Raw genomic sequence first — 21,304 nt, forward strand, 5'->3', positions numbered from 1 at the left:
GGTTTTCAAATGCCGAGAAGCAATGCCATTGTGGGTAATATCAGATCCTTCAAATCATGTATTTGTTCATTTAAACATTAATACAACAACTTTTGATAGTCAAAAGTCTTTCTTGCACTAGATTATATCAGGATAATGCTATTTTTACATGACTCCTGAGGGGGGAGAAGTGATGACTTCCCCGCAGGCCAAAGCTGTTGGAACTAAATCGAGGGCCAGAAGTGGCACAGTAAGGTAAGTTTTTATTTCAAGTTTCCTTCTGGACCCAGTAGGGACAGAATTACTGGTCTGGACCCCACAAGGAAACTCCAGCAGTGGCCTCCGAACCACCTGATTTTAACTGCTGGGCCGCTGTTTTTTCACTGACTTCCCGACCGCTTTGGCCAGGAAGTCGGCAAGCGGCATGTAAACGGGGCCCGGCCGAACCTCCATGCTATCACTCCCGGACGCTCACAAAGGGTGTATTCCTGCTGGGACTAAAAATACAGCCCTGCCTCTGTTGTGTTTTGGAGATGCAAAGATATGCACTAAAGTACAAATTGTTTTTATGCAGTTCACAATAACAGTTGCTGGTTCAGTTTTGTACCCAATTCATTTTCGAAATCTTCCACTATAAACCATGCTGCACATCTGGTGTGACTTTATTTGCTGCAGAGTAAAGGTTTTACCCTGCAAACCAAAGTTAATTAACTGAGGCTTGTGAAAGGTCCAGTGTCCAGGTGAGGTGTAGTCCTCCAGGCTTTCTCTTCCCTGTGTTGGGCATCTCAGATATTGGATAACGTTCCATACTACTGCTGGCATCCAACTTCTCTCTGCTTGTCTTCATCCTCTCCTCAGACATGACAATCAAAGGCTTATTATGCCTTAGTGGGATTTTGAAGAACCAGGTTTGATTTGGGATGTGGATGAATCATTTCTGCCAATGTGAAATTATGAGCTATGAAAGTATGACTAAGGACTACACATCATTTGAAGAGGATTTGTAGTGACAGCTGCCTAAGGCTAACTGTTTCCTTGCAGAACGCTATGGAATTCAGTTACAAGAGAGCAATGGACATGATATATGCTAAGTGCTTTGTTTTGTGGTATTGGCATCTGTGTCATATTAATCTACATTAAGCATGGTTCATATTTGTATTCAGTGAATGGCACAATGTATTATACATTGTGTAAACAGAACTTACCAGCATCTAAGGAATCTATGTGCTCTCCTCTCTCATGAGGTGGAAAAATAATGCACTGTTTTGGTGACAAAGTTTCACCTTTGCCCTTGCTTCAGAGACTTTTTTACGGGTTGCCTTTACCCTCCACACCCTTTCGCAGCCATTTGATTGTTTCTTGCAATCCTCCATGTCTTTTTCTTTTTTTAAAATTTTAAGATAATATTAGTCCAGCCACTTCACTCCCACTTGTAGGCAAATGTATTTTACATCTCTTCCTTTGTAAGAAATTCTTTCATTAAAACATGAAGCCTGAGCTCCCCGAAATCTAGCTTATGCCTTGGTGTTATTTGTTTAGTCATTTTGCCACCTGCACAATTTAAGCCAAAGTTAACAAAGGTCCAGTGGTTTTTCTGATTATTAAGGTGTTTAATTTGCATGATTTTAACTTTCCAACGGATGGTTTAACTCACTGCTGGTGAAAAATGAACATGCTGCTTTATTGGGGGTACTGTCCTACAGATGAGACATTAACTGAAGTCTGCCTGGTTGTGCTGGGACCTGTTTCAAATGGGCTGGTCCGTGCAAATCCCACAAGTCCGGGTTTTAAAGCAGTGGTTTATTTTTTCCAGTTATTTTTGCATCTCATGATGTGGAGGCATTCAATATTAAAGTTAAGGCTTTCAGTCAGAGGTACAACCACCTATTAAGAGTCCAGGGGACATCAGACCGTAATCCAGGATTTGGAGTGTGGGGGTGAGAGGGGGCATAACCCCTTAGCCCCTGCCCCCATTGGTTGTGCTGCTTATGCTCTCCATGAATTTTAATCACCAGTAAAGCGAAATGAAGTCACTGCCTACCCCAGTCCTGTGCCCTGTCCAGTTTTATACTTGACAAAGGGTGGCGACCCAATCTGAGGGAATTCACTGCCACTTCAAGGTGTTGCTTTTTGGGAACAATGTTGTGTATTCCCACTGATGAAGGAGAAATACTAATTTCCATCATTAAAAACAGTCACGGAAACCCTCTATTTAATCATGCAAATTACCAGGTTACTGTAAGATTATTTAACAATATATTTTTTAATAGAATTGTTCCCAATGCTTATCTTGACGTCGCAGTTCTACCCTGTCACCAACAGGAGGCAGATATGTTCTCTAAATAAACAGCACATTATAATAAGAAAGGTTTATTTCATTATCTGTCACAACATTAAGTCGTGTCTGTGGCTGTTTTCATTCATACCTTGCCAAATCCAACATATAGCACACGCGCGTTGCCACTGTTTTTACAAGCTCCAAGTTCTGGGTATGATGGAAACCGACAGAGCTACTTGGTGAAGAGGGAGGCCACCTCTCGATGTGTCAGTCTGGGCTCGACCAGAACCGCTGTTCATTGATCGTTCCAACAACCCGGACTTTGAAAATTACACAGTAAGCGAAGAGATTCCAGTATTCCCCTTAGAAACTGAGTGACAAGGAGAGAGAAACACAGCTCACCGGTCTGCTGACCGCCAAGCAACATTTCAGCTGGAACTAAGCATGAATATAATAAGCGTCAAGTGGAGCCCCCTCAGTCACCTGATGTAATATCGCCATATAAATAAACAAAAGTTTTAATTGTTAGTAGCCGATATGGCAAAAAACACCTCCTTGTATTTTCGTATAATCGAAGGAAGAAATTTACCAGCAAAGGACGTGTAAGTTCCTGTCTAATATACGGTGGTTCTTTGCCTGCATTGTGGAATATGTAGAAACGCGTTGTTTTGTCGCCAGCATTAACACAAATGCGATTGTAATATTGTACAACGTCTGTCTTTGTTACAGGTCTGGCACCAGTGATCCTTACTGTATAGTCAAAGTGGACAATGAGATAGTGGCCAGGTGAGTGACCCTCTCTATCTCCTTATTACAACGGCTGTGTTAGACAGTCTCGGCATGTATCTAATTGCAAAGACTTATTATTTTACCTCTACAGATGTACATGAGGATTTGATTTCTTGAGGATATTTGCATATTAACAATTCAGGTATGGGCTAATTTGCTGGACCAGGGGGACTACAGCATTTGCTGTGGTTAACTGGCACGTATTTATAATTTGAAGACACCGTAGTCTGTAACGTGTCTCCAATAGCGTGCATTTAATGTTTAATGACAAAACACTGGAAGTTTTCTAATCTAACAGACTTGTTGCATTAAGAGAACCTTTTACGAGACAGCTGGAAATATGGTGTGCCAGGTTCGTACTTGCATTTCGTGCCAAATGCTGTCCACATTATCTTTGCAGAGATATATTTTCTGTGTTGATTTCCCTTTAGTTACGAGTCTTAGCAGCGGCACAACGTACAGGTGCATTGGTTTGATTGTAGCTCGGAGAAGCCGCGGTTTCCGTTTCCTCAGTGAATGTGACCCAGCCATTGTGTTATTTAATCTGCACGGATCCACATACGGTGCAAGATAGAAAATGCACTCCGGAAATGTAATAAGGCTAGCAAAGAGCATTGGATTAGGTGCACGACCATTAGTAAAATCACATTCTGAACAATTCCTTGTTTTGCTTTCCACTCTGAATATCTGCCCTGTACTAGGGCTCTACAGACAATTGGAAAAGTGTATGACAACCCTCACCCCCCAAATGCTAAACAACATAATTCGCGTTAAATTATGTTTATCGCGGGCAAAATGATGGGCGGCTCTTCAGGATGATGCCAGCTATATATGGTAAAAAAAATCAAAAAGACCAAACCATAACATCCCCTGTAATCATTCCACCTTCATGTTGAATAATACTTCAGGGAAACCTGTTGCGTGAATGGTAACAGTACATTCCATAATTGGTTATGGAATGAAAACATGTGGATAACCAGTAAGTGACCAAAACCGCATGTCAGACCAACACTCTATTGTCCAGTCCAAATCTGGGATGACGGATACTGGAGTCAAACCATGTTTTTGGTTCAAAATATTTGTAAATAACTTAAACAAACATTCTGTACACTTCCGGGGAATTGTTCTGACGCATTGCCATGTGCCGTAACTACATGAGTCCTGTGAGGACGGAGTGACCAACAGTGAGTCAAGGGAAAGAGTTGGCTGTGTGCTTTAATGGAATGAATTGTGGTGAGAAAATTGTGATGGGCAGGGCGCAAGATCAGTACCAGTGAAGGAATGAGTGGAGAACTGGAAAAGATCAAATGTTATACCAAACTGAGGTTACAAGGTACTGAATGGAAGAGTGACAATGGGCAGATGGTGGTGAGAGCTGGCATTGGTGACAGCACGATAATAAGATCCTGTGGTATCTAAGCCTGACTGATTATGATGACTGACATAAATGTACTTTCATGATTAAAACTATCCTTATTCTCTTTATACCAGAAAAATAATTGTGCTTATATTTTGTGTATGAAAATTAGCATTTCTCGTGAAGAAATGTCGCAACTTTTATTTGTTTTGAATGTGTGGATAAACTGTGGTGGCAGATTGCTCATTATAATCTCAAGTTTCAATTTAACCACCATTTCATGATCCAATTTCCTAAAATGTTTGAGTTAAGCCTAAATGTTCTCATCCAGTTGCTATTGGCTCCAGGACTCTGTGATATGCTTGACCGCAGGAACATTCTAACGAACTGATCTTTTCTAAAGTTTGAATAGTCGTAACCAAGCACACTCACGGAAAATCATTATTTGTGGATCACCCGCTCCTGGTCTTCAGAAGGGACCCAGCGTAGTAGTGGCAGCCCAGTGAGATACCGACCTCTGCAAGGACACTTATGGGCCCATTGATGGGAAGAGGGTGGTATTTTAAAAAAATCCCTCCTTGGGGAGCCATTCGGATCAGTGCCGTGGCTGGGGAGGGAAGCAGGGTGGTGCCAGAGTTTCTGGCAGCATGGGACAGGCGCATGCCATAGATGGACCCAAAGTGGCACTTGTCCCATACGAGGGAGATCCCCTCCTGCACACCCTGCAAACTCCAGAGGGGTCACTACTGGAGGTCACCACAGGGTACGATCCTGGTGTAACCATTGGGATTGCAACCCAAGCAAATTTGGACAAGTAGTCACCATTGAGAAAATAAAACACGGAGCATCTGATAATGAGTGGGAATTCATGTATGAGGCAGTACATACAAATTAAAAAAGGTAAATTAAAATCAACTGTTGGACATCTCACAGGCCCTCTCACCTGCAAAAATGGGACCCTAAAACCTTGGCAATGAATTGTGAATTGTGAGGAAGGCAGTTTTCCATATTTTCTAGTCATACGGTTGAGAAAGGCATGGATGTTAGGGAACTTGGGGAAATAAATAGTGATGTCTTGAGGAGTGTACATATTACAGAGAGGGAGGTGCTGGAAGTCTTAACGCGCATCAAGGTAGATAAATCTCCGGGACCTGATGAAATGTATCCCAGGACGTTATGGGAGGTTAGGGAGGAAATTGCGGGTCCCCTAGCAGAGATATTTGAATCATCCACCGCTACAGGTGAGGTGCCTGAAGATTGGAGGGTAGCAAATGTTGTGCCTTTGTTTAAGAAGGGCGGCAGGGAAAAGCCTGGGAACTACAGACCAGTGAGCCTGACATCTGTAGTGGGTAAGTTGTTAGAGGGTATTCTGAGGGACAGAATCTACAGGCATTTGGAGAGGCAGGGACTAATTAGGAACAGTCAGCATGGTTTTGTGAGAGGAAAATCATGTCTCACGAATTTGATTGAGTTTTTTGAAGGGGTAACCAAGAAGATAGATGAGGGCTGTGCAGTAGACGTGGTCTACATGGACTTCAGCAAAGCATTTGACAAGGTACCGCATGGTAGGTTGTTACATAAGGTTAAATCTCATGGGATCCAAGGTGAGGTAGCCAATTGGATACAAAATTGGCTTGACGACAGAAGACAGAGGGTGGTTGTCGAGGGTTGTTTTTCAAACTGGATGCCTGTGTCCAGCGGTGTGCCTCAGGGATCGGTGCTGGGTCCGCTGTTATTTGTTATTTATATTAATGATTTGGATGAGAATTTAGGAGGCATGGTTAGTAAGTTTGCAGATGACACCAAGATTGGTGGCATTGTGGACAGTGAAGAAGGTTATCTAGGATTGCAACGGGATCTTGATAAATTGGGCCAGTGGGCCGATGAATGGCAGATGGAGTTTAATTTAGATAAATGTGAGGTGATGCATTTTGGTAGATCGAATCGGGCCAGGACCTACTCCGTTAATGGTAGGGCGTTGGGGAGAGTTATAGAACAAAGAGATCTAGGAGTACAGATTCATAGCTCCTTGAAAGTGGAGTCACAGGTGGATAGGGTGGTGAAGAAGGCATTCAGCATGCTTGGTTTCATTGGTCAGAACATTGAATGCAGGAGTTGGGATGTCTTGTTGAAGTTGTACAGGGCATTGGTGAGGCCACACTTGGAGTACTGTGTACAGTTCTGGTCACCCTATTATAGAAAGGATATTATTAAACTAGAAAGAGTGCAGAAAAGATTTACTAGGATGCTACCGGGACTTGATGGTTTGACTTACAGGGAGAGGTTAGACAGACTGGGACTTTATTCCCTGGAGAGTAGGAGGTTAAGGGGTGATCTTATAGAAGTCTATAAAATAATGAGGGGCATAGATAAGGTCGATAGTCAAAATCTTTTCCCAAAGGTAGGGGAGTCTATAACGAGGGGGCACAGATTTAAGGTGAGAGGGGAGAGATACAAAAGGATCCAGAGGGGCAATTTTTTCACTCAAAGGGTGGTGAGTGTCTGGAACGAGCTGCCAGAGGCAGTAGTAGAGGCGGGTACAATTTTGTCTTTTAAAAAGCATTTGGACAGTTACATGGGGAAGATGGGTATCGAGGGATATGGGCCAAGTGCAGGCAATTGGGACTAGCTTAGTGGTATAAACTGGGCGACATGGACATGTTGGGCCGAAGGGCCTGTTTCCATGTTGTAACTTCTATGATTCTATGATTCATAATGTCAAGAATTGCTACATGGACTCCAAAAGATCACCAAGAAAACAATTGGGTTCAACATGGTGCACTACTTTCTGGGCCTCCTATAATGGTTCCTGTGGACCTAGGCATGGACACACTCCTGGCTTTCCTCCTGAACATGATTCAAGGTGGCAGGAGGTGGATCCCCCACCCGGTCAATCTGGATCTTGGCTCACTTTAGCCACTAAATCTGAACCAGGAGAAATTCTCCTATCTCAGCTTCCCATTTTGTATCTAGTGCCAATGGCTGGACAGCACACCAGCAGTTCCTCCAACATAACCCGGGGGGCATGTGAGGGAGACAGCCTCAAACCTATAAGGGGGGGATTTTAACCCCCAACAATGGGTGGGTTGGGGGCGGGTGGGAGGTCAAAACTGCAGGTTTTTAAATTGCGGCCGCAACCCGGGTTCAACGCGGCCACTTCCGGGTTCAGCATGGGTGCGTTTTGATGCACATGAGGAAGGCACTGGATGAGGTCGTGTCCCAATTGGTGCCAGCGGGCGGGTATTTAGTGTGGCACTTAACGTCATTAAGAGATGTTAAGTAGCATGTTTTTTAACTGTTTGAAAATTAACTTTAAATTTAACGCCTTTAGGATGGCTTTCCTGAGGCTCGTGAATCTCGCCAGGTAAAAGGAGGCGAGAAGTGCCAGTTCAGCCAGGTGAGTGCCTTTATTGCACTGTGTGTGGGCCAAGAGGAGCAGGAGTGCATCCTCCAGGCCCAACAAGCTTACCTGCTGCCATCGGTCCCCCGCGATCAGCCAACACCCCAAAGTCCAAGTCCCCCACTCCCACCAATCACCAAGTTCTCACTTTCCGCTCCTGTGATTGCTGTGTTCTCATCGCCCCCCTCCCCACAATCGCCGAGTTCCCACCTACCCCCCACCACGATCCGCTGAGTTCTCACCTCCGTCCCCATGATCGCCGAGTTCCCAACTCCCCCCCCACCACGATCACTGAGGTCCCACCTCCGCTCCCACTGCAATCGCCAAGTTCCCACCTCCGTCCCCACGATCGCTGAGTTCTCACCTCCGCCCCCCACCACGATCGCCGAGTTCTCACCTCCGCCCCCCCCACCACGATCGCCGAGTTCTCACCTCCTCCCCCCACCACGATCGCCGAGTTCTCACCTCCCCCCCCCCCACCACGATCGCCGAGTTCTCACCTCTGCCCCCCCCACAACGATTGCCGAGTTCTCACCTCCGCCCCCCCCCCACCACGATTGCCGAGTTCTCACCTCCCCCCACCACGATCGCCGAGTTCTCACCTCCTCCCCCCACCACGATCGCCGAGTTCTCACCTCCGCGCCCCCCACCACGATCGCCGAGTTCTCACCTCCGCCCCCCCCCACCACGATTGCCGAGTTCTCACCTCCCCCCACCACGATCGCCGAGTTCTCACTTCCGCCCCCCCACCACGATCGCCGAGTTCTCACCTCCCCCCACCACGATCGCCGAATTCCCACCTCTGCCCCCACTGCGATTGCCAAGGTCTCACCTCCCCCCACCACGATCGCTGAGTTCCCACCTCCCCCCCCCCAACAATTGCCAAGTTCCCACCTCCGTCCCCATGATCGCCGAGTTCTCACCTCCCCCCCCCACCACGATCGCCGAGTTCTCACCTCCCCCCCACCACGATCGCCGAGTTCTCACCTCCGCCCCCCTACCACGATCGCCGAGTTCTCACCTCCGCCCCCCCCACCACGATCGCCGAGTTCCCACCTCCTCCCCACCACGATCGCCGAGTTCCCACCTCCCCCCCCAGATTGCTGAGTTCTCACCTCCCCCCACCACGATCGCCGAGTTCCCACCTCCCCCCGACCACGATCACCGAGTTGCCACCTCCCCCCCCAGATTGCTGAGTTCCCACCTCCCCCCACCACGATCGCCGAGTTCCCACCTCCCCCCGACCACGAACGCCGAGTTCTCACCTCCGTCCCCATGATCGCCGAATGCCCATCTCTCGCCCCCCCATGATCGCCGAGTTCTCACCTCCGCCCCCACTGCGATCGCCCAGTTCTCACCTACCCCCCCCCCACGATCGCTGAGTTCTCACCTCCCCCCCACGATCGCTGAGTTCTCACCTCCCCCCCCCACGATCGCTGAGTTCTCACCTCCCCCCCCAGATCGCTGAGTTCTCACCTCCCCCCCCAGATCGCTGAGTTCTCACCTCCCCCCCCACGATCGCTGAGTTCTCACCTCCCCCCCCAGATCGCTGAGTTCTCACCTCCCCCCCCTGATCGCTGAGTTCTCACCTCCCCCCCCCCAACGATTGCCGAGTTCTCACCTCCCCCCCCAACGATTGCCGAGTTCTCACCTCCCCCACCACGATCGCTGAGTTCTCACCTCCCACCCTCCCCACGATTGCTGAGTTCTCACCTCCCCCCCCCACGATCGCTGAGTTCTCACCTCCCCCCCCCACGATCGCTGAGTTCTCACCTCCTCCAGCACGATCGCTGAGTTCTCACCTCCCCCCCCCCCACGTTCGCTGAGTTCTCACCTCCCTCCCCCCCCAGATCGCTGAGTTCTCACCTCCCCCCCCCAGATCGCTGAGTTCTCACCTCCCCCCCCACGATCGCTGAGTTCTCACCTCCCCCCCCCCACGTTCGCTGAGTTCTCACCTCCCCCCCCCAGATCGCTGAGTTCTCACCTCCCCCCCCACGATCGCTGAGTTCTCACCTCCCCCCCTCCCCACGATCGCTGAGTTCTCACCTCCCTCCCCCCCCAGATCGCTGAGTTCTCACCTCTCCCGCCCCCCCCCCATGATCGCTGAGTTCTCACCTTTCCCCCCCCCACGATCGCTGAGTTCTCACCTCCCCCCCCCCAACGATTGCCGAGTTCTCACCTCCCCCCCCAACGATTGCCGAGTTCTCACCTCCCCCACCACGATCGCTGAGTTCTCACCTCCCCCCCTCCCCACGATTGCTGAGTTCTCACCTCCCCCCCTCCCCACGATTGCTGAGTTCTCACCTCCCCCCCCCACGATCGCTGAGTTCTCACCTCCTCCAGCACGATCGCTGAGTTCTCACCTCCCCCCCCCCACGTTCGCTGAGTTCTCACCTCCCCCCCCCCAGATCGCTGAGTTCTCACCTCCCCCCCCCACGATCGCTGAGTTCTCACCTCCCCCCCTCCCCACGATTGCTGAGTTCTCACCTCCCCCCCCCAGATCGCTGAGTTCTCACCTCTCCCCCCACGATCGCTGAGTTCTCACCTCCCTCCCCCCCCAGATCACTGAGTTCTCACCTCTCCCGCCCCCCCCCCACGATCGCTGAGTTCTCACCTCCCCCCCCCCCCCCCCCACGATCGCTGAGTTCTCACCTCCCCCACCCACGATCGCTGAGTTCTCACCTCCCCCACCACGATTGCCGAGTTCTCACCTCCCCCACCACGATCGCTGAGTTCTCACCTCCCCCCCCCTGACGATCGCTGAGTTCTCACCTCCCCCCCCCACCCCACGATCGCCGAGCTCTCACCTCCCCACCGCGATCACCGAGTTCCCACCTCCTCCCCATCCTGCCCTTGAGGACATTGATCTCTCCCCGTCTGTTTTCCTATCTGGCAGACAGCCAACCTGTCAACCAGGCTGGCTGTTGGGCGCGAAACCTGGAAGTAAAATTTATTGCCGTCAATTGAGTTGTGGATCGCAGATTCCAACGTGCTCACTTCACTCCCGGATTTCCCACGCAAAAATCTACCCACCCGCTCTGTTACCGGGTTCAAGTAAAAATCATGCCCATAATGGTTCAGCCAGAAAAATCCAACAGGCATCACTGTTGCTGTAACTGGCAGTTCCAACAGAGAAAAGAAATATCCCTTCGGAGCTCTCCATATGTCACTATGTTTGACCCCCTGCCTAGCACCTGCTATCTCTGTTTCATGTAAATTGAGCTATTTGCGCTGCGGTAACAATGTACGAATGTAATACTGCATTTTAACTGAGACCAACTGCAATAAAAAAAGTCTTACAGTCCTGTTCCACCTCCTCAGTGAGATGTTCAGCTCATAAATAAACAAACCCATCATAAGCATCCCATACAAGCTTTCAGAGATAGATGGCCCTTGGACTCAAACCTGAGATTATAATGCAATGGAACAATTCTCTTAACTACTTTGTTCCAAGGTCACCTGGGTGAATTATTAATATTTATTAATGCTTGTCATACAAAGGGTTTTTTGTTAACTAGGATTAGTTTAATTTGTGATTGTACCGTACTCAATTAAACTTCAGTGTCTGAATATGAACAAAAGCTCCATTTATAATACTTGCCCAAATTCAGGTATCCTAAAGTTCAGATATTCTCATGTAACATCAAAGCTATCCCATTTACACTACACAGATTGTGAAACATCGCTCACAATTGGTTTAATGCTGGAACCCAGGTAGCAAATTTACACTGGCTGGTACATTTTAAAATTTTTACTTTAAAATTTGTGCATTCGGGTTATTTAAAACATTTTTACTTTATTTCACAACTTTTAGATTTTTAATCTAAGAAGAGGGAAAATAAGAGATATTTGAGTATATCCATATTCAGTATTCAACAGACCAACCAGATTCTCACTCTTCCAAAATCCACTTGAACAGTCACCTTTTTCTAACTTATTGGCCCTCCTCTTCACAGAGGCATTGTTTTTGTCCTTACCCCCGTCTCAATCTCTTCTCTCTCCACCCAGAAACAGAGGCATTCTTCACCCCCAGTTCAGAGATCAAAGCCATTAAATAAGTTGAGAAAGACATCAAGGAAGCAGAAGACCTTCTGACTTCAATTGGATTGGAGTCTGTAGCCTTAGAACAAAGTTTTAGCAATGACATGGTACATTTAGCACAGATTGAAAATGACATTCATTAACTAAAAGAGAACTAACACAAATTCTGCAGAAAATATTGGGAAAACTGCAGATATAGTAAAGCAGGATGGCTGCAGATGTGGCCAAACTGATAATCAACACTGGAGTTAAAGAAGACACAATTGTAAGACAATCTGGTACCTGAAGTGGAGATGCCGGTGATGGACTGGGGTTGACAAATGTAAAGAATCTTACAACACCAGGTTATAGTCCAACGATTTAATTTTGTGGTGTTGTAAGATTCTTTACATTGGTACCTGAAGGAGAGTGAAGATGCTGTGGAATGAAACTGAATAATCAATTGATGTTTTTTCTTCGTGTGAGTATACATGAATAAATATATATCTTCTGCACCCTTATTTTCTGCTTGTTCCTTATTTTTCAGCTCTGAAGATGGGTACACACCCAGAATGTAGACTGTCTGTTCCCTCCGCAGGTGCTGATTGATCTGCTATATTATTCCAACTTTTTCTGTTTTTATTTCTGAGTGAATAACTATCTAAATTCAAGTCCATAACTTGAATTGTAATGAAATTGGTGCAAAGCATAAAAATTAATATTACTTCTGGGCCCAGCTCCTGTGCCTGCAAAAGAATTTCTGATTTGCCAAACGCTTTGTCATATCAGGAATTCTCATTTGCAGGGAGGCCAATTCTGGATCCAAACAATAGCATCTGGTAGGAACTAGATTCAAAGTGACAGTGAGAAAAACAGTAGGAAATGGAATGGCAGTGAGAACATCAGGAAATGGAGCAGCGATAAGAGGAATGTCGGGATATGGAGCAGCAATAAGAGGAACGTCGGGAAATGGAGCAGCAATAAGAGGAACGTCGGGATATGGAGCAGCAGTAAGAAGAACGTCGGGAAATGGAGCAGCAATAAGAGGAACATCGGGAAATGGAGCAGCAATAAGAGGAACGTCGGGATATGGAGCAGCAGTAAGAAGAACGTCGGGATATGGAGCAGCAATAAGAGGAACGTCGGGAAATGGAGCAGCAGTAAGAAGAACATCAGGAAATGGAGCAGCAATAAAAGGAACATCAGGAAATGGAGCAGCAATAAGAGGAACATCAGGAAATGGAGCAGCAATAAGAGGAACATCAGGAAATGGAGCAGCGATAAGAGGAACATCAGGATATGGAGCAGTGATAAGAGGAACATCAGGAAATGGAGCAGCGATAAGAGGAACATCAGGAAATGGAGCAGCGATAAGAGGAACATCGGGATATGGAGCAGCGATAAGAGGAACATCAGGAAATGGAGCAGCGATAAGAGGAACATCAGGAAATGGAGCAGCGATAAGAGGAACATCGGGATATGGAGCAGCGATAAGAGGAACATCAGGAAATGGAGCAGCAATAAGAGGAACATCAGGAAATGGAGCAGCGATAAGAGGAACGTCGGGATATGGAGCAGCAATAAGAGGAACATCGGGAAATGGAGCAACGATAAGAGGAACATCGGGATATGGAGCAGCAATAAGAGGAACATCGGGAAATGGAGCAGCGATAAGAGGAACATCGGGATATGGAGCAGCAATAAGAGGAACATCAGGAAATGGAGCAGCGATAAGAGGAACATCGGGATATGGAGCAGCAATAAGAGGAACATCGGGATATGGAGCAGCAATAAGAGGAACATCGGGAATTAGAGCAGCAATAAGAGGAACATCGGGAAATAGAGCAGCAATAAGAAGACCGTCAGGAAATAGAGCAGCAATAAGAGGAACGTCGGGAAATAGAGCAGCAATAAGAGGAACTTCAAGAGACAAAGCGGCAGTAAATTCATGGCCAGATCCCTTGGCGAGGCAAGTCAGCTGTTCAGCGGGAGCACTGTTTAATATGATTCACATCCTTGTGTGTTTGACCAACAAACTAAAAAAGATCAGATAAAAACAAAACTGTTGGAAATACACAACAGGTCCTTCAGCATCTGTAAGGCAAAAATACCAGGTAATGTTTTGGGTGCAGACACTTCATCAAAAACTAAAAAGATTACCCTTTAAAGCTTCATTCCGAACCAGTATTTATTTCTGAATAGTTTTGAAGATCTAGCAATATAAAGTTTGTTAAAAACCTAAATGCTTAATTTTTGAGCATAGACAAATATGGTGCACGATATCTAGTGAAGTTGAAAGCCCTTTGCATCACCTTTGCAACTTGCCCCACCCTAACAGCTTTAGGACATAAAATAACAGAGTTAATGCCAGATTGGGGATTTAAAAGGAAGTGCCAAAGGGCCCACAGTCTTCCTATCTCCTTCATTACATTATTAGCACAGGCACTGAGATTAGTCCTACCTAATTTTTATGCAGTGTCAAATGAGTCTGACTTTGAAAACTGCAACTCTAGGCAGATTTTGCCTTTAAGTTTTAAATACTGTTGGTAAAATTACTAGATAATTAACTCTGTGTTTTGATATCTGTAGTAACATTAAGTATTAGGGTAAGAAGGCCTGATAATTATTTTTAATTTTTAATTATAATTTTAATATAATGTATCTAAATGTTGGAAGTCTAGTTGCAATAATATACCCTGATGGTGATGTTGATAGCACTAACGTATATTGCAATGCCCTGCTCGTCTAATTGGACAGGTGACAAACAGGGTAGTTGAAGCCCTGTGATTATGCCTGGCACTGACTGGCAGTCGAGCCTTCATGCTATTTATAATTGCGATGTAACAAAATATTGGGTTTGTTAATGCCAGTAACTAAAACAGTAATTTCTTAGTTTCTACATGTTTTTTTGTTTTTGATACTCTTGAACTTTTGCTTTTGCTTTGCCTCTTGGCATTGGATTTTCCAGCAAGTTACGTTAGTGGCAATGAGTATACTGCAGGTGTGGGAAAAATAAGGGGATAAATTGATAGAATTGCTACCCTGCTTTTGAATGCTAATTTCTGCTGCAAAAGAGCAGTGATTTGTGCATGGGTGAGCTTACTTTCTTAAGAGGCCCTTTCCCACCCAGACAAGGCTGCATATTGGACAGAGTGAACTAGGAATCCAGCTGTATGTTTAAACAAATTGTATTTTTGGGGAAATTAATTGTGTGGATTTAAATATTGTAATTCGGGACTTTCAGTCAGAAGTGGCAATATCCATTATAGTACGAGTTCAGACTTACTATTTCCAATAAGCCTTTTAATGTCAACCCAGAGGAAATTAAGCCCTTTGTTATTACCAGCTCTACTCCTGAATTCTGCGAGGACTTTGTGACCTGACCAGCAATTGTTAATATAAGTAAAAGCGAATCAATCTGGCTGTCTATCACTGTGCTTTTTAACCCTCAAGGACTTTTGCACAGGATGGAGAAAACCGTTCCTTGCTCTCTAAAGATTTAGTGATACTTTCCTCATCGTGTACAGTGCAGGTCTGGGGACATTTTTGTCCCTCATCAGATCAGATTTCAATTTCTCGTTCTCAGAGATTAGTTACATTTCATTTTGGTTTTAGCTTTAAATATAAGTTTTCTTTTCAGATGATGGCAAGTTGTACACTTTACTTTTATTTCTCCTTTCTTTCAAGTATTAGTTTTTTCAGTTACTCTGGTCTATTTTACCTATTATTCCCAGTGCTTTGGTGCCAAGTCTCTCTATTTTGCAGTAGCTCCAAAAGATGCCTCTCTACTTACCAAAGTTCAAAGTTGCTTTTAGTTTTCCATTTATCTGTACTTCACGGCTTTCTGCTATGGCTATGCACATATTTGTTTTTCATTGCTAATTATCTGAGTGTGGAATGACGTGGGTAGTGTTTTTTATTAGTGATTACTGTCCACTAGAGCATGCTGCCCATTAAGGAATGCTGTCTGTTAGGTTCATCAATGTTTACTGTTAAATTTGATCTATAATTTCCATTAATTAATATATTTAGTATTTCTAGGACTTCCAATCCTCACATTACAAGAGGCACAAGAGTCAGAGACGACAGGATCCCATTTATGTCAGGCATTTTTCACAACCTGATAATTTGAGATCAATTTTTAGATTATTTGAGTCAACACCAATGAATGATGAATGGAAGAATGTGCATCCATTTATTATTTATTACACTACCCTAAAGTCAGCTATCGATAAATTCTCAATGTAAATCTATTTATCTTGTGGCGTAATTCTAAGGAACGTTTAGATTGTGAAGTAGCAAGAGCCAAGTGCTGAGTTCCTAGCAAGGTCTTGTTTTTTATTTGGCATCTGTTGTTAGAAATACTCTTCATGCCAATTTTTCCCTCCCAGCAGATTCAAGAGGCTTGTAGGGTATCTTGTAAAGCTGCTGTGATAGGGGATAAGGCCAGCTGGTGTGGTAGCATCATCAGTGTTGTAGGAAAACTGAGTGGGGGTTGCTATGACTGCTAATCCACCACTTTCATTGGTAGGCTGATTTCTTCCTGCTGGGGTAAAATCAGAAAGCTGACAGCATTTCACTTTTCTAGCTAGTGCCACGATGATGATTGGATTGCTACTGGCAGTAAGACCATTCCAGCAATTAGTGCAAGTGCGGAAATCTCACTGATGTTGTCTTTAGGTCTTGCAGCAATTTGAAACTAAAACACAGTTGAGTTGGATTACAGTTTTAATTTTCTTGATGGGCATATAGGCATCAGAATAGGCTTAGAGATGAACTCTGGACTTTCTTTCTGTTTAAATGTGTTATAAATTTGTTTATTTCTAAGCTGGTTGATGGGGCTGTTTTCATTCGGAGGAGATTATGGGCTGATTTGATAGAGATGTTTAAATTTATGAAGGGATGGGCCAGAATAGATAGAAACAGACTGTTTCCAGTGGTTGAGGGATTTAAATGCGGGGCCTAGATATCAGATTAAATGTAAAAGATTTAATATTCTAAAGAAGTCAATGGCCTTTTTGAAATGGCTGCTAAAAAATGCACAAGAATGGTGCAGATCAACGTACTTGTTGATTGCCTTGTATCTCACATATGCCCAGTGATCCAGTTAAGATTGGGAATTCACTGTATGGGGGAATACAAAGAAGGCATCCGCATCCTCGTATTATCTTTGCTACAATGTTAATATAAAACGGCACTGCCTGACTGACTGGCTTCATCTCCTTATGGTCCCAATCAACTTTCTTTTACATTTTGTCTTGGTACAGAATTTTAAAAGATTTTTCAAAGAAATATCTGCATAAATCAATCCATCCTCTTTCTCTTCGGTCCTAGTGTGTATCCGATCTTTCATCCACATATTATGGAAGACTACAGCATGGAAGAATTAAAGAACTACATTTTTATGATGATTGATATAATTTGCCTTGTTGATCATAATATATTGTTATTTCTTCAGAGACTGGCTGATGTTACAGTTGATCTGAGCTACGTAAAATTTTCAATTGTACCCAGTCATTTTCTGTATTGATCCCTTGTATTGATCTTCCTATTGACATTGCCTTTTTTTTAAAAGATTGTTGTTAGGATTTTGCAACTTTAATGGTTCACACATTACATCTTCACACACCAGTTTACAAGGGTCTACATTAAGTTGAATCATGACACAATTGCCAATACTCGAAGGACATTACAGAGTTCTCTACTGGGGGATGCTGAGCAGGGGTAGAGGTAGTGATGGTGGTCCTTTGGGGGATTTTGCTATTCAGTAAGGTTGCTCTTTTCCTTCCTCCACAGCCTACCTTGGGACCAGCTTTTCTTTATAGTGCACAGGAGTCGTGCTTTCATTTCTTCTTACAGCATCTGTGTAATCTTTTTCAACTTCGATTGTCTTTTTGATGAAAGTTTCTACCCATCAATGCGAGAGGTACAGGTGTTGGGTATGGCATACTTTTCCACCTTTTGCCACCTACTGTCAACATCAATGCAGCAAGATCAATTATAAGATGGGACAGATCGAGTTACATTGAGTCTACAGCACAGAAACAGGCCTTTCGGCCCAACTGATCTATGTTGGCATTTATGCTCCACTCGAGCCTCCTCCCACCCCTTTTCATCTAACCATATCAGCATATTCCTTTCTCCCTCATGTGCTTATCCAGCTTCCCCTTAAATGTATCTATGCTATTTGCTTCAACTACTCCTTGTGGTAGTGCGTTGCACCTGCTTACCACTCTTTGAGTAAAGAAGTTTCTCCTGAATTTCCTATTGGATTTATTAGTGACTATCTTATATTTATGACCTCTAGTTTTGGACTCCCCACAAATGAAAACATTTTCTCTACATCTACCCTATCAAACCCTTTCATTATCTTAAAGACCTCTATCAGGTCACCTCTCAGCCTTCTCTTTTCCAGAGAAAAGAGCCCCAGCCTGTTCAGCCTTTCCTGATAAGTATATCCTCTGAGTTCTGGTATCATCCTTGTGAATCTTTTTTGCTTTTTCTCCAATGCCTCTATATCCTATGCTGCTCTTGTCCTTCTTGGTGGTAGAGGTGGTGGGTTTGGGAGGTGTCGTCGAAGTAAGCTTGGCGAGTTGCTACAGTGCATCCTGTAGATAATACATACAGTAGCCGCAATCCGCTGGTGATGGAGGGGTGGATATTGAGTTCAGTGGCAGGGGAGCCAATCAAGTGGACTGCTTTGTCCTGGATGATTTTGAATTTCTTGAGTATTATTCTGGCGGCACCCGTCCAGGTAAGTATTCTATTATGCTCTTGACTTAAAGCAAAAAAACTACATATCCTGGAAATCTGACGTTCCTGACTTGAGCCTTGTGGATGGTGGAGAGGCATTAAGGGGTCAGGAAGTGAGCCATCAAAGGGAACCCAGCCTCTCCCCTGCTCTTGTAGCTATGGTGTAGATATGGCTGGTCCAGTTAAACTTCTAGTCAATGGTAACCCCCTTGACGTTTATGGAGGGGGACTCAGCAATAGTGGTGCTGTTGGAGGTCAGGGGGAGGCAGTTATGCCTTTTCTTGTTGGAGATGGTCATTGCCTGTCACTTATGTGGCATGAATGTTAGCTGCTACTTGTCAACGGATGCTTGGATGTTGTCCAAATCCTGCTTTGGATGGCTTGGGCTGCCTTTTATTGGAGGATTTGTGACTGGAGCTAAAAACTGTGTAGATTCATTAGTGAACAGCCCTACTGCTGGCCTTTTTTTGCAAGGAAGGTCATTGATGAAGCAGCTGAAGATGGTTGCATTTATATAGATATTTAATATATTTAATAAAATGGCACTTCACAGAGGAGAGAGCAAGAATAGAAGATTTTGGAGAATTGACCTAATGCATGGTTGAAAAGAGAGGTTTTGCAGAAATGAGAGAGAAGTAGCAAGGTGAAGAGAGTAGCGGTGAAGAGAGTAGCACTGAAATGGCGGATAGCTCTTCCACTGAAGGCGGAGGGACGACGCACAGGAGGTCAGAATGAAGCCAGACCGGAGGGCATGGGCTGGGATCCAGGGCTGGAGGAAGTTGCAAATGTAGGCTGAGGGAAGGCCATGGGTGGATTTATTAAGCAAGGACAATGATTTTGAATTTAGTGCGTTGGGGACAGAGAACTGGTGGAGATTAGCAGAGATAGGGGTGTGATGGAACTTAGTGCAGGACAGAATGCAAAAGGGGAATTTTTGGATGAGTTGGAATTTGTGTCTGGTGGAGTGCAAGGAGAGCATTGGAGAATTTGTGTGTTCAGGTAAGGAAAGCATGCATAAGAGTTTCAGCAGTGGGAAGAGCGAGGTAAGGGAAGAGGCGAGCAATGTTGCGGAGGTGGAAGTAAGTAGTTTTACTGATGGATTGGATGTGGGGTTTGAAGTTCAACTTAGGGTCAAACAGGGTACCTAGGTTGTACATCATCTGATTCAACCTGAGTGAGGATCCAGGGAGGGGGATAGATTCAGGGCAAGCGTACAGAATTTTGCTGGGAGCTGAGTGTGATGGCTTCAGTTTTCTTACTGTTCAATTGGAGAAGAGTCTGACTCATCTACAGCTGGGGGTCAGCTGCAGGAATGACTTTGATGTGAAAAGGACAGTTAACCATTTGTTCTATAATACCTTCCACCATCTTGATCATGCACCATTTTAAAAATAATGTCCTTAACTCAGTAAAGCCAGTATTTGGTATGCTCAGCATTTCTCAATTAAATGGTTGATGCAATATAATCTGCTCTGTGCATGATCATCCATTTCCAAATCTCACCTAATTCTCTCAATTTACTGTCCATGGCAGACTGAATTCCTTACAATATTACCCATCTGATCTGACAGTTCTCGTTGCTTTGTCATCATCCTTCAGTGACACAGTTATTCCCTTTGTCAATTGTGCTGGTAATACATTTTTCCAGACAGTTTTACGAATCCTGTGAAATTATCCTGCTTGTGTGTTGCTTCATTTCACCATCTCCATGGAGACACTGCCTGTCTTTTCCACTTCTTAGTTTCTTCATTAGATAGATTTTGGCATGTCTTGTCCACCTTCATGTTCTGTATGGTTCTGTATTAGAACCTCTTTAAAATAGTATGTCTTTCCAAACATTTTTACTGTGATATATGGTTTAATATATCGTCACTAAAAATGGGCTTGGTGTCCTTCCTGTTGGTAACATTCACTTGCTGTTTTTGGCTATTAATTCAATTGCATTAGCACTGTCCTCTAGTCATTCAGTCATTTGTCGTTCCTTATACTTTTCTACAATTGTCCATCTAAATTTTAGTGGTCTACTTTATTTGGGTCAGTGAGGCTTCCCTCCTGCATTTAGCTCTTGTGTCTCATTGAGTGACATTTTCAGTGCTTTTATTATAAAACCACATATATATATTTATATATATATAAAACCACACAGCACTCATGTACACATTTAATTTACATATCCAGGTGAGTCATGGTGCAATTAAGGTTACACTACACTCACAAATTCAGACATACAAGGTATATGGGTGGTTGTGTTAACTCAGGTCTAGGCAGGATTGAGGTCACTTCTTGATTAGCGACAAAACTTGCCATTCTATTTCCATGCCCTTTTGATTATCTGTGTAACTAGTATAAAGGAACAGTTTATTGGTCTCATTGAAATTATTGTCCATTTGAGGAGTTTTCAAACTTATTATCATGTGTTAACTGATGATATTGGATCAAATTTCATTGTTGCTCCTATGATATGTGCATTAATTATCCATTCCTCTTATTGCTTTCTGACCTGCTATGAAGCACATCTTCACATACATAATTAATATGTGGAATGGTTTTCTGGGTAGGATAGTGGGGGCAAAATCTCTGAATAATTTAAAAAGCAATTAGATGCTATGATGAGGGTTTGTAGGTTTTTATAGAAGGCCTCCCTCATTCATACTTACCTTTGTGACCTTATGGTTACCCATCCATCAGTCTTCTGTTGCTCCAGAACTCTGATATCTCTACTGTAATC

At 44.6% G+C, this 21,304-nt stretch overlaps 1 protein-coding gene across 1 annotated transcript in view; it reads left to right on the forward strand.

Annotated features, from left to right (window-relative positions):
- The first annotated feature begins 2,479 nt into the window (after positions 1-2,479).
- Positions 2,480-21,304, forward strand: part of LOC137342166 (rasGAP-activating-like protein 1) — a 213,856-nt gene continuing 195,031 nt past the window's right edge. The window contains exons 1-2 of the mRNA XM_068005891.1: positions 2,480-2,859; positions 2,987-3,043. Coding sequence (XP_067861992.1) covers positions 2,795-2,859; positions 2,987-3,043 — 122 coding nt within the window. The 5' untranslated portion in view covers positions 2,480-2,794. The remainder of the gene's footprint in view (positions 2,860-2,986; positions 3,044-21,304) is intronic.

The sequence above is a fragment of the Heptranchias perlo genome, chromosome 25 (genome assembly GCF_035084215.1).
Source record: "Heptranchias perlo isolate sHepPer1 chromosome 25, sHepPer1.hap1, whole genome shotgun sequence".
Classification (NCBI taxonomy): domain Eukaryota; kingdom Metazoa; phylum Chordata; class Chondrichthyes; order Hexanchiformes; family Hexanchidae; genus Heptranchias; species Heptranchias perlo.